General features: G+C 41.2%; 1 protein-coding gene across 1 annotated transcript in view; it reads left to right on the top strand.

The window, feature by feature from the left end:
- Window positions 1–1,854: 1,854 nt before the first annotated feature.
- The window catches only part of FKBP15 (FKBP prolyl isomerase family member 15), a 1,242,294-nt gene continuing 1,230,697 nt past the window's right edge, over window positions 1,855–13,451 (top strand). The window contains exon 1 of the mRNA XM_044057970.1: window positions 1,855–2,037. Within this exon, the coding sequence (XP_043913905.1) occupies window positions 1,985–2,037 (53 nt within the window). The 5' untranslated portion in view covers window positions 1,855–1,984. The remainder of the gene's footprint in view (window positions 2,038–13,451) is intronic.

The raw sequence follows: 13,451 nt of genomic DNA, 5'->3' as shown, positions 1-13,451 counted from the left end.
GCATTTGATCGAAATCTTTGGTGGTTGACATGTTTAATCAATCACGTTTGGGTGACATATGCAGATGGTCAGCAGGTCTGCAAGATCAACAGTCCACGGGTGTGAGAATATTGTGTGATCTTGGAGTTAGTATACATATATATATATATATATATATATATATTTAACAGGCAGGGTGCAGCTCCCCCACATGGGGGTGTAGGGGGGCTAGCAAAAAAAGCTGTTTATTTTCAACCTTTTGTGGTTGATGTTTTGACTGTCAACACTCAGAGCTAAGTATTCCTATATATATATATATATATATATATATATATATATATATATATATATATATGCATGTGTATATATTTATATATGCATGTGTATATATTTATATATATGTGTGTGTGTGTGTGTAGGTGTATTCTCAAATGACTTCATTGTGAATGTCGTTATAATCAACAATTTTGATGTCAACACTCAATGCACTTGCTCTGGGGATAACCTCAAAACATGCAAACACTACAAAAGTGTTTGCCTCACTGCTGATTATATATACCAACTACAAGACTGCTCAGTCTCAAGGAAAGGCTTTGTTTGATCTTTGACACCTGTTGACAAAACAGATGCCTTCAAATGGGAGAACATGCACATATGAAATATATATATATATATATATATATATATATATATACACACATGCACACACACAGGTTTGTGTTTGATTGTAAGCTGGAAGATGTCAAGTCCCCTCTGACATATAGGTTCTTCAACAGGTGCTTATACTTCAGCAACAAGAATAAGGAAGATGAATCCGATGTGTGGTATAAAAAGTCCAACTTAAAAAACAAAGCACAAACCACAGCAGAATATCAGGAGAGAACTGCAGTCAACTTTAAGTGTACTAGAAGTTTATTATCTCTGCTTTTCATCCATAAAACTTAATCAGAAAAAACGTGCTTATACTTGTCAATAGCTGGTGTAAAATAATGGCCTGAAACACAGTGCTTAAAAGTGCAACATTATCACATTTGGTAAACAACCTTTACCCCATCTTATAGTATAGAAAGCCCACCACTTCAAAATGAAAAGGTACAGGTCTGGGTTCTTGGTGATAGTGCTTTCTCATTTGACCATCATATTGCAACTGTACTTAGGATTTTTTTTCTTGCACAGCTCATAGCAAAAAGTATTTCCTCTAGATCAAAAGAAGTCCTCATTTCCTTGTACTTTGCACTAATTAGATCCATGGTAGTGTACAGTACCCCCTTTGGGATGTACCTAATCATATCAAACAAGGTGGGGGGGGGGTTGCAACCCCATTATTTTAGGCTTTGTCCAGATTTTTTGCAATAAGAGGTTGAGACGTATGAGGATATGAAGTCTTAAATGCAAATATAGGTTCATAGGTAGGTACTAGGCTATCTGCCCGAGGGCATTTATAAGCCTAGCCAGAGTGTGTCAGCTTTTGCCGCCCCATTGATTAATTAACTGAGACTCTGTCAAGAAGAGCCAATTAGGTGATCCCAGGGGGTTATTTTCTGTTTTGGCATTATTTTGTAACTTCAATCCTCAGTGATTTGCTAGAAAATCACAAATTTTACCAAGCACGCACAAAACATACGAGGCAAAAAATCTGGGCAGTTGAGAGAGATATAGGCTTGACACACACAAAAAAACAGCGTAATAATCGGTCAAGTAGCCGTGATACAAACAAATAGATTACCGTGTTTCAACATTTCCAAGTAAAATGTTAAAATCCATTACGAATTCTAACACCCAGCTGCCACCTAAAAGTTGTATGTAAAGTACCCTGAAGTTTTTATAGCATCACATGGTTAAGTAATTTCCGGAGCTGGAGTTAGGGTACGCAGCACGTGAACGTGTCAGCTGACTGCTGGGGAAAAGGAGGCGGAAGGCGCCGCTACTGCAGGAGCAGTTTTGTTTTCTTGGTGTATATTATTCTGGGTTAAACGAAGGGGTGCTTGGGTTTGTAGATGGGGGTATGATGTTTGGAGGCGACGAGGATGATGCGGATTTCTTGTCTCCCACTGGAGGGTAAGGGCAGGAAATGCATTTTTTCCATGTCAGCTGGTTTTTTATGTCTACATGTTTGTTTTTTTTTTCCAGGAAAAAAGTATGAAATTTTATGTTTTCTTGTATAACTTTCTTAGGGTATGGGCAGAGTGCTTTAGTTGTGATATTTGCTATTAAGCTTCGTAAGAAGTGGTGTTTGTTAGTAGTGTGCATGCTTTAGGAGCCAGTTCACCGTTGTATCTGATGAGTAATTTGTAGTGACATTGACAAGTACTGTGTTTCAAACTTTCCGTAGTGTTTGTCACATTTCTCTGCCCCCTTGTAGATGCACTTAGTGGGGTGGGTGAGGGCATTTCTTAATGAAACGTGCGATTTTGCATGATAGACACGAGACAACCAACGATTTATTTTCATTCTGTTAATCTAATGAGCGGCTGTTGTAGAATTGTAGTTGTTTCAACACTCCCTTTATATGCTATCGAGTTATTTGAGCTGAGGTGTCGCAGCTTTCTGCACTGTTTATGTCAATATTTCCCTTTTAAATATTATCTGCAATTTTTGTGCTTTTTTTTCTCCCAGCAAGAATCAAAACTGCATTGTGAAAAGAGGGACACTTCATAACAACAAATGTCATTACTGACGACTCTGGGGATAGACTACGTGTGATTGCTGCATCCATAGAGTTTAATTTAATTTTCTGGCACCGAATGAATGTTATTCATGTTAAGAATTATCTTTGTGAGAGCTAGTGTATGATTTAGTAGTACGAGCTCCACTGTGCAATAGTAATCAACATTTTAAGCTTACCATTTTCTAACTCGGGCAAATTGCATCACATTTGTTACCACAGATCCTTAATGCCTTTAGGTCATTTGTTGTATAGGCTGAAAAATGTTGCCTTTGGCTAAACTGATTGTTCATTGATGATCTTACCATTCTGATGTCATAGGAGCAGCAAATTGTAAGCTTTAGTGCTTGCATTTGTTGCAGAAGTTTGCAGCCATTTAAAACTTTGTTTGGGAGGCTTGCGCAGTGATTTTCTTATGAACAGAGTGGTGTCACACATTTGATCATGTAGAAACGGGAGACTTGCATTAGCCTACATTTATGTACCAGCAGTAGTGTTGCTGCAGTAGCGTTGTCGCCTCACAGACGTTGCCCGTTCGATTCTCATTTAGAGCGTCTTCTGTGTGGCGACATGCATGAATGGGTGTTCCTTCGTTGAAGGTTGTGCGTTAGGCCCGGCAAGCCAGCACGTAAAAATCTACTGCCAATCATTAGCGGACTGGAGTTCTGCTGTGGCGACCCCTAACCGGGAAAAAGCCGAAAGAAGAAGTGAGTCCTTGGAATATATGAACAAATTATGGCTGGGGTGAGGTATTAACCTTTTTAGCAGGAAAGGAGGCAGTGTTCTTGACAGGTGTATAGTTTGTGTTAAGGTTGTAGATGACACGCCTTTTTTGAAATTTTAGTTCGGAATCTACTATTTATTTTTATTTTTGTTAATCGGGAAAGTCCACAGGACACACGTCCTTTTTCAGTGGAGGCCCGGGGAGAAAAGCTCCACAGGTAATAAACAATACAGCTCAGTAGAGTTGCACAAAGTATACAAAATGGTAATACTTATTACTGAAAAAATACATCCGTTACATCATATTTTAGAAGATACAAGTACCGTATTTCCCTGAAAATAAGACCGGATCTTATACTTTTTTCCCCTGCCAAAATACACATTAGGGCTTATCAGTGGAACTAGTGACCTTACTTTGTAATTACCCCTTGCGAGGAGAGTGTGTTGAGCAGATGGGAAAGAGTACTTTGAGGGGTTGATGAATGAAGAGAATGAGGGGGAGAGGAGGTTGGATGATGTGGGAATAGTGAATCATAAAGTGCAATGGATTAGCAAGGAGGAAATAAGGATAGCTATGAAGAGGTTGAAGAATGGAAAGGCTGTTGGTCCAGATGACATACCTGTGGAAGCATGGAGGTGTTTAGGTGAAATGGCAGTGGAGTTTCTAACCATATTGTTTAATGAAATCTTGGAAAGTGAGAGGATGCCTGAGGAATGGAGAAAGTGTTTTGGTATCGATGTTTAAGAATAAGGGTGATGTGCAGAGCTGTAGTAACTACAGAGGGATTAAATTGATCATTCACAGCATGAAGTTATGGGAAAGAGTAGTGGAAGCTAGGCTAAGAAGGGACGTGATGATTAGTGATCAGCAGTATGGTTTCATGCCAGGAAAGAGCACTACAGATGCGATGTTTGCTCTGAGAGTGTTGATGGAGAAGTACAGAGAAGGTCAGAAGGAGTTGCATTGTGTTTTTGTAGACTTAGAGAAAGCATATGACAGGGTGCCTAGAGAGGAGTTGTGGTATTGTATGAGGTATGAGGAAGTCGGGAGTATCAGAGAAGTATGTAAAGTGGTAGAGGAAATGTACAAGGGTAGTGTGGCAGTGGTGAGGTCTGCGGTGGGAATGACTGCGTTTAAGGTGGAGGTGGGATTACATCAAGAATCAGCTCTGAGACCTTTCTTATTTGCAATGGTGATGGACAGGTTGACAGACGAGATCAGACGAGTCCCGTGGACTATGATGTTTGCAGATGACATTGTGATCTGTAGTGAGAGTAGGGAACAGGTGGAGGAGACCCTGGAGAGATGGGAGATATGCCCTAGAGAGAAGAGGAATGAAGGTCAGCAGGACTAAGACAGAATATATGTGTGTGAATGAGAGAGGGAGGATAGAGGAATGGTGAAGATGCAAGGAGTGAGGTGGTGAAGGTGGATGAGTTTAAATACTTGGGATCAATAGTTCAGAGTAATGGTGGGTGTGGAAGAGAGATGAAGAGAGTACAGGCAGGATGAAGTGGGTGGAGAAGTGTCAGGAGTGATTTGTGACAGACTAGTACCAGTAAGAGTGAAAGGGAAGGTCTACAAGAGAGTAGTGAGACCAGCTATGTTATATGAGTTGGAGACAGTGGCATTGACAAAAAGGCAGGAGTTAGAGCTGGATGTGGCAGAGTTAAAGATGTTAAGATTTGCACTGGGTGTGACGAGGGTGGACAGGATTAGGAATAAGTGTATTAGTGGGTCAGCCCAGGTTGGAAGGTTTGGAGACAAAGCCAGAGAGGCAAGATTACATTGGTTTGGACATGTACTGAAGGAGGGATGCTGAGTATATTGGGAAAAAGATGCTAAGGATGAAGCTACCAGGTAACAGGAAAAGAGGAGGGCCTAAGATAAGGTTTACGGATGTGGTGAGAGAGAACATGCAGGTAGTTGGTGTGACAGCAAGATGCATAGGATAGGAAGAAATGGAAACAGATGATCCATAGTGGCAACCCCTAATGGGAACAGCCAAAAGAAGATGATGATGGGTCATTTCCATGCACGGCATGTCTCTTCCCCCCCCCCCCCCCAAAGACTGATAGGAGTCCAGCTGTTCACCTGTGTCTAACGGTGAGCACAAAAAGTTACCAATCCATGATGATGATAATGAAACGTTATCTTAATACAATAAAGTCAAAAAACTAACGAGCTTGCTGTCAGTTGAAAGCAGAAGCAATCCGTTCTGTTGCTCCTGTAACAGGAAAGTTATTCAAATACAGTCATGTCATCTTTTTGTGGAACATTGTCATAAGTCCCCAACCCCCGAATTCCAGTCTTAATTTCTTGCGACTCCATTTCCTGTAGAACCATTGGCCCCAATCTGTCATGCCCAGCAATAGAGCTCTCCTTAAATGAGCACTGCTTGTCCATGTAGCCTACTCGTAGTGCATTGGCAACACAGCTGTCCGTGATTTTATCCCATGAATTCTTCACTCAAGTCACAACCTCTTGCAGTGTAGGCTTCACAAAGTTTCCATGCTGATTTCTCTCCATTTATTTTCAATGTAGTCATGGAGTTCCATGTGCAAATAGTCCTTGAATGGCTTGTTTATTGCAATATCAAGAGTCTGGAGATAGGCAGTAATTCCTGCGGGAATCATTATTTGATCTATACTTCTCTGTGCAAGGAAGTTCATGTCTTTAGTGCGGTGAGTGTTGGCTGAATCCCAGACTAATAGACCTCTTTCGCCACCTCGCAAAACAAGTTTGCAGCATTACATCGACCCACTTCCTTATAACTGCTTGTGTGCACCGGGCTTTTTTGGTTTCAAGAACGTAAATGCCTGAAACACGTTTAATCTTACCTTTCTTGCCCTTACTACTGATTAGAGATGGGATTTTCCATCTAGACGATTTGCCAAAATATAGGTAACACGTGCACTTTCGTAACCAGTGGAGGGAATGTAGATTGATGAGGCACCCCTCTGATCAATTGTTGTTTGAGATCCTTGGCCCATAAACACTGCAGTTTTATCCATAGCAATCATGTTGGAGAGTTGGTATTTAGAAAAGTCGATGCCATCAACAAAGGCTTGAACGCAAGTCCACGTTTAATAACTTCAGTATCTTCCAGCTTGAATAGTGTTATTGTTTTTCTTAAAGACAGTTCATATCGCTGAAGAAAGCCATCCAGCCAGTGTTGTGATGCTTTGAATTTTTCTGGGGATATTTCTGACTGTGGTGCCATTGCAAAGGCAAATGTTTGAATATCAGCCCTGCGCAGAACCAAAGCCTTTGCTCTCCTGTTAGCAGTCCATTCACAGATGATGTCTTCCAGCTCAGGAAGTAATGGTTGCCGACCTGATCCACACTTGCACTTTGAGCCAAGGATCTCAACCATCAAGTGTGAGTGATGATTAGGGTTACAGTAAGAATTGTGGAGGATTCCCAGGGAAAGAATCTTAAGACTTTCTGCAACGAGAAGAAATTGGGTATCCGAATGGTCCGAAAATGGTAAGCAGAGTATGATAACCTCAGTAAACGGGTGTCAGTAATATTATTTTATAATTCAACAGGTCCGTGAAGTATTGTTGACTATCTTAACTGAGGCTTATTTTTGGGGTAGGGCTTATATCATGACCACTCTGGAAAACTATGCTAGGCCTTATTCTCAGGTTAGGTCTTATTTACAAAGAAATACAGTACTTTTATTTTTGGTTTATTTGTTGCTTTTATACTTTAAATTATCGTAAAGGTCCCTAATACTTATACTACCCGTTCAAGGAGATTTCAAGTTGTTTTGTGGTAGCATTATACTCTCAAGCAATCTTTTGTGTTTTTATATTGAAGACTTGGATAGTCCATCTAGTGGCAGTAAGTGCTGGTCTGATCTATTTGAGATGGAAAACACAAGAAAGCTGTAAGTGCAGTCATTTTATTGGCAAGAGGAACTAAAAGCGATTTCCCTGTGTAAAGTGCCTGTATAAATGTGGCACATTAGTACCCTTCTGCCTATCATCCCCTCTCTCCAAGCTGTCCTCCATCTTATAGAATATAGGCATCTGTGCAGTTACGGAGACATGGTTTAAAGCCACAGAGAGTAACCTGGTAATGCAAAGCTTCAGTATCTTCACACAGTTAGATCAGCAACTGTGCAGACGAGGACTTAAGATGGAGGTGTCTCTCTGTCTACATCAATAACAAGCATATGTCTAGGTTGGTTAAACAGGATGGTGCACTGGAGTTTACTCTACTTCCACATTACCATAGACAAAGTCCCTTACCATATTCTCCTAGCAAGCTATAGTTTACCTTGTGCGTCCCATGAAACCCACAGCTCCTACTTGGACCAGTTTGGAGACTCTCGCTGTTTTTTAGCAAGAAACATCATCACTTATGACATGGACAAAAAATCGACCCAATATTTCTATTAGAATAGTCTGCAGGGAATTTTTAAAGAATGCCAACTCATTGTACTCCCAAAAAATGCTCAGTTACCTTTTTCTTCCTCATCATACCTCCAGTATCTGCAGTCTACATCAGGAAAAATTCTGGTTGAGGTATAAAAACATTTATGCTAACACTTCCAAGCAAAAATTCTAAACCTTCTAGACTTTGTTGCATATTTGCAAGCCATACATATATCCCACATTTCTTCTTTGTGACTTGCTTATCCAGTCTCTCTTCCCATTCATTTTTAACCTCTGTAGTTATCATGAAATATTCTAAATGCCATACTAATTTATTCCTTTTCTAACAGCAGCACCTAATGTCCTTTTCATTCTTCCTCAATGGGTTACAGATCGACCCTTGGATTGGCTTGGATCCTAGTCTGTAGCTCTTCCCTCTACCCGTATTGCCCTATTCTGTCCCTAATTCCTCAGATCTCATTTGCTGCCTTCATGTTAGGACATCAGATTTGGTCTCGGGCACATTGACTTCTCGGAGTCCCTCACAATGGAGACCCTGACTTTGATGGAGGGAGAAGGATCCCCACAATCGCCATTACATGATGTCTCCTTTGGAGATGTCTTGGAGGTCATTTAAATAGAAGGGTGGCTGGTCTTCCCAACAACCACCTTTTGAAAAGTTGGAGTTTTTGGAGGCTATCAGGACGGGGCTGCCTGTGTCTTGGATGTCACCCCCTACCCCTCCATGGATGAACTTGGAAGGAGCCAGACACTGTTGAACCAATCCACAAGTGCCAGGACAAATGTTCTCCCCCCCCCCCCCAAGACAGACTACTTTGGAGCAACGGTGTCCCTGTTGATGCCATGGTTGTGACAGCAGCCATCAAGAAGCAACTAGCGTAACAGAATTTCACTGTCCATCCCCGAAACATGGAGTCCAAAGCAATGGACAGGTTTGGTAAGCACATTTATGCCTTGGCTACCTTTTTGTTGAGGTTGTTTAAATTACGTGGCAGACTTCAGCCACTTGCAGACAGACTTAGAAAAAGAAATTTCCAAGTCTCTCTGAGACTGTCAGATGTAGATTAAAGAAAGTATCTACCCAACAAATTCACCATTAGGCTTATTTCCCATACTGCAGAAGGAACCTCATGGGCGGCCAGCTCAGGTATTGCTGTCAGAAGACATGCCTGGATGAGGCTTTGTGACTTTGCGGAATCTGTCAAGTTGTCATTTGTCAGTTCCCTTTTCGATGGCTCCAACTTGTTCAGGCCATCCATCAAAAACACACTTGCCAGCTGTGAGCAATAGGGAAATACCCTGTATGCAATAGGAATCAAGTTTTTTACTCCTCAGCATATGTTTTCTAGAAATTAGTGAGGTGGTAAGAAGACCTGGTTCTGAAAATCCCCGGGATCTTTTCAGGATCAACTTGGCGATTCTTCCTTCAGAGGCAGAGGAGGAAGTTTCAGTAGTTGATGCCACCCAAGTGCAGAGGAGGCCTGCAGAACCAGAGCTCTAGAGAACCTTTCTCTGACAGGTCCCATCAGTGTTCCTGAAACACTGCCTGATTGTCCGTCTCTGGAGGCAGTCAGAGGGCCATTTTTCATTGCACCTGGATGCCTGGAACTTAGTCCCACTTCTTTTTAGTGCCAAAGAAGACTGGGGACCTGAGACCCATCCTGGATCTAAGTAATCTGAATCATTATGTAAAGAAGTCAAAGTTCTGGATGGTTATGGTGGAACTACTTCAGAAGCTCAAAGTTTCAGAACTTCAAATGGTTAAAACCATAAGATTGAAGTTTTGGAAGTTCAAAAACATAACATTTTTTTTTTTTGCTTTTTTTGCAGAGGGGTAAGCACCCCTTACACCCCCTGCTAAATAAATATACCAACTCTGAGATCGCACTACAGTGAGGAAAATGGTAAATATCCCATTCCGTGCTGTATGGCGATCTCCATTCAAAACTTCGATCGTACGGTCTCGGCCGTTTGAAGTTTTGAAAATATATAGACCTTCAGGACTTGTACTACCACATCAAAATAGAGAGATGCTCCAGGATTCATCTGCACTTCCGGCTGGGAGCCACTCATTACCAATTCAGAGCTCTGCCTATTGGACTCGCCACAGTCCTACCAATTGCATGGTGGTAGTAGCAGCTCACCTGAGGCTCAAAGGAGTCTTGGTGTTTCCATATATAGACAACTGCTTCTTACTGCCCCAACCAGGTATTGACTACTACAAGCCAGGGATTACCTGTTCCAGATATCCACCTCCCTAGGCATTATGATAAAGCTTTCCATATCAAACCTGTCTTCTGTTCAGAATTTGTAATTCATATGTGCACTTCTGAATGCTGCAGAAAAAGGTAAAGTGGCATCATTACCTGCAAGTTGCATTACATCTTAAAGAAACCAGGTGTGAGACGTACTCTGTATTCCATCACCCCCAGCAAAGGTAATATTAAAAGCTCTTGGGTCTGTGTCAGCTGCCATTTTTTTTAATTCCTTTAACAAGGTTCTTTATGCAAATTCTTCAGTGGACCTTGGCTGTTCAGTGGTCTATTCTTTACCAGCCTATACCTGTTCTATCAGACTAACTTCAGTTTGCAGGCATCATCTTCAATGGTGGATACAATCGGGTGACCTGTCCTTAGCCAGACCATTGTTGTCTTCTCCCCCCTTAACCACAGTGACCACAGATACTTCTCAGCTGGGGTGGGGGGACATTTCAAGGGGAAGATGGTCCAAGGCATGTGGATTTCACTGGAGACCAGATTGCATATCAGTCTTCTGGAGATGAGAGTAGTTCTTCTAAAGTTGCAAGCCTTTCAGGACTTTCTCCCTTTAGAGACTGTTGCAATACACACCAACAACATGTTAGTAGTCTGGTATATCAAGAGACAAGGAGGAACCTGTTCATATCCACTGTGCAGAGAGGCCATGAGGGTCTGGGAATGGATAACTTCAGACCCCTTTCTAGATGCAACACACACATTGGGGAAATCCACTGTTCTTGCAGACAAACTCAGCAGGTTTATTCTGACCCACCATGAGTGGTCCCTCAACAGATCGGTGGGGAATCTAATTTTCAGTCATTGGGGCCAACCTTGCTGCAATCTCTTTGCTTCTCCCTAAAACAATAAGTGCTGCAAGTATTATGCTGTGATTCACCAATGGATGCTATAGTTATTGATTGGACCCCCAGTCTTCTCTGTGCTTATTCTCCACTTCTTTTGATCCCAAAATTCCTGCTGAAAGTCAGCAGGGTAAAGAGCTCGGTCATCCACACTGCCCCCCCCTACTGGCCTCTTCAGATTTTCTACCTTCTGTGCAGCTGGTGTGAGCCTCTGATTCTTCCTGTCTGTCTCTCTAGTCAAGTAGGCAGTAACGCAGCAAACTTGATCTGAGGGGTTAAGGACAGAATAGGTAATTTTGGGTAGAGGGTGGAGCTCAAGACTAGGATCCAAGTCAAAGAATGCCGCAGAGTCTGATCTGAGGGTTGAATCTGTAACTAATCAGTGAGGAAGAATGAAAATGGACAACACAGATGCCAAGTTATGTTAAGTACATAACTTTTAATTCTGTTCGACATTCTTTCTCGTAGAAACCCCATTTTCTTTGTCTTTGCTTATACTCTAACATCCATACTTGATGAGGAAGGTAATCTCTAGCCTGCAATCCCTATGAATTCTTGGCCTTTTCACATTGTTTTACCTCTCTATTTGCTCCCAATACCTTGGCTCCTGTGCCAAATTTCTTCAGTAAATTTCAGTTCCGCTCTTGCCTATTCTCTGTACCCCTAATTGCACTCATCCCTACCAGCAGAATCTCCTTTTTCCATCCCCGTGTTGGCTTTGTTCTTGGAATACTTTCTGCTACTTTAACAGTTTTATGTTCTGTATGGTTATTGCTGTTCTCCTTCAGTATCTGCATCCAAAATCCGTCTATCCTTGTTTCTTCAGCTTTTTCCTGTTTCATCATCACCCCCTTTCCACCCTTAACTATGTAGCTCTGAAATATGCTTTCAAATCCGGTATTCCCAATCCATCTTGTTCTACTGGAAGAATCTACTTCTCCCACTTGACTCTTCCCTCCCCCCACACAGATAAAATCCTTCAGTTCTTTTATTAATTGCTATCCACAACTTCTCCTCGAAATGGGCCCATATGAAGCTGAGTTTGATGTGTCTTTACCATCTTAGGTGTGAAGCCCTAGTGCAGTGTCTCATTTTTTATTTCAGTTTAGCCGTTATTGGGACATGATCTGAAATAGTTATGGGATGCATGTCAAAACTTTCAGTGAAACGCACATGTTCTGTGAAGTATGTATTTCTATCTAGCCTAGACCAGTTTTTGTACCTTGAAGAATAAGTAAATTCTGTTCTGTGTGAACTCTTACTACTGAATTCACATCTTCCATACCAAATATTTTCATACATTTCTTCAAAAATCTACCCTCTTTTGTTCTATTTTCCATTCTAGGCCCCCTAGAGACATCCTAACTGTTGAAAATCAAATTCAAGTTCTCTCCTATAAGTAGTATTGCATGCTGAAAGCTGCTTATTTCTCCCAGGATTTTTTTAAGCTTCATTGTAGCAGTTTTGGGTGGAATGTAAGTACATGCCAGTGCAATCTTCCTCTCTTGCCAGTAAACCCTTAGTACTACAAATCTACCATTTTATTTTTTTCCCTCTTCTATCAATTTTGGAGCTCCTCTAGCAATTAATAGAAGTACTTCTTTTCTTTACTTTATCCCAGGTATTCTGCCGAATAACTATCCTGAAATCTTTGCTTTAGTCATTTATTTGACATTTGTTGACTGGTTTAGTCTAGCTGGGTCAAAGCCCTTTTTCAGTGAAAACCTGTGGAGAAAATCTCCAAAGGTATAGCTACTTACATAACTACATTAACATAATACATAGTTAGATAAAACAGTAGTTACCAGGAGTAAAATTACGCTGAGTTAAAATGATAGACAAATAGATACTAAATAATTAATAAGTACACTTGGTACAATACAGAGTAAAAAAAAAATAAAATCAAAGACAATTATCAGTTCAGCTGTATAGCAGCCATGGGTAGAACTAATTAAGACATGATTTGAGTCGGTAGTAAATATGCAGGTACAAGGTAGAGAAACTTTAATTAGTAAGAGTGATGTAGAGAAACATTAGTGGTAGGGAAGGGAAGTAGAGTGACACAGGTATGGAAGAAAGGTGGGAGGCAAGAGGAATAAGGTCAGTCAGGGGGATGATTACACTGACATAGCCAAGTATTGCTTAGGTGTTTTTTACAGCATTTCTGAGCAGGTGTTTAGGCTTAATGTTTTGAATGTTCAACAGAAGTTTATTCCAGCTCTCAGCTAGGGAGTAGCTGTAAAGGTTCTTGCCAATTTTAATTTTTGGCTTGTATATAGAAAGGAGATGTTGTTCTGAGCTCCAAAGGGTTCTAGGTGGGGAGTAGGCGGAGATGATATAGGTAATGCTGGGTGAGAAAGAGGGCTTTGTGCAGTATAGAATGAATTATCTGAAGCTGAGAGAGGAGAAGGTTGTGGGGAAGCGCTAACCAGTTCCGTTTATAGAGTGCTAAGCAGTGATGAGAGTAGTAGGTGTGTTCAGCAGCAAATTTGGCCCCCTGGTTGTAAGTGGATTCTAGTTTAGAGAGAAGTGTGATTTGTAAGTTGGTGAGGATTTGAG

Source organism: Protopterus annectens, chromosome 16.part0 (assembly GCF_019279795.1).
Source record: "Protopterus annectens isolate FY-2018-M chromosome 16.part0, PAN1.0, whole genome shotgun sequence".
Lineage (NCBI taxonomy): Eukaryota > Metazoa > Chordata > Ceratodontiformes > Protopteridae > Protopterus > Protopterus annectens.
This window is presented reverse-complemented; position numbering and strand designations above follow the sequence as displayed.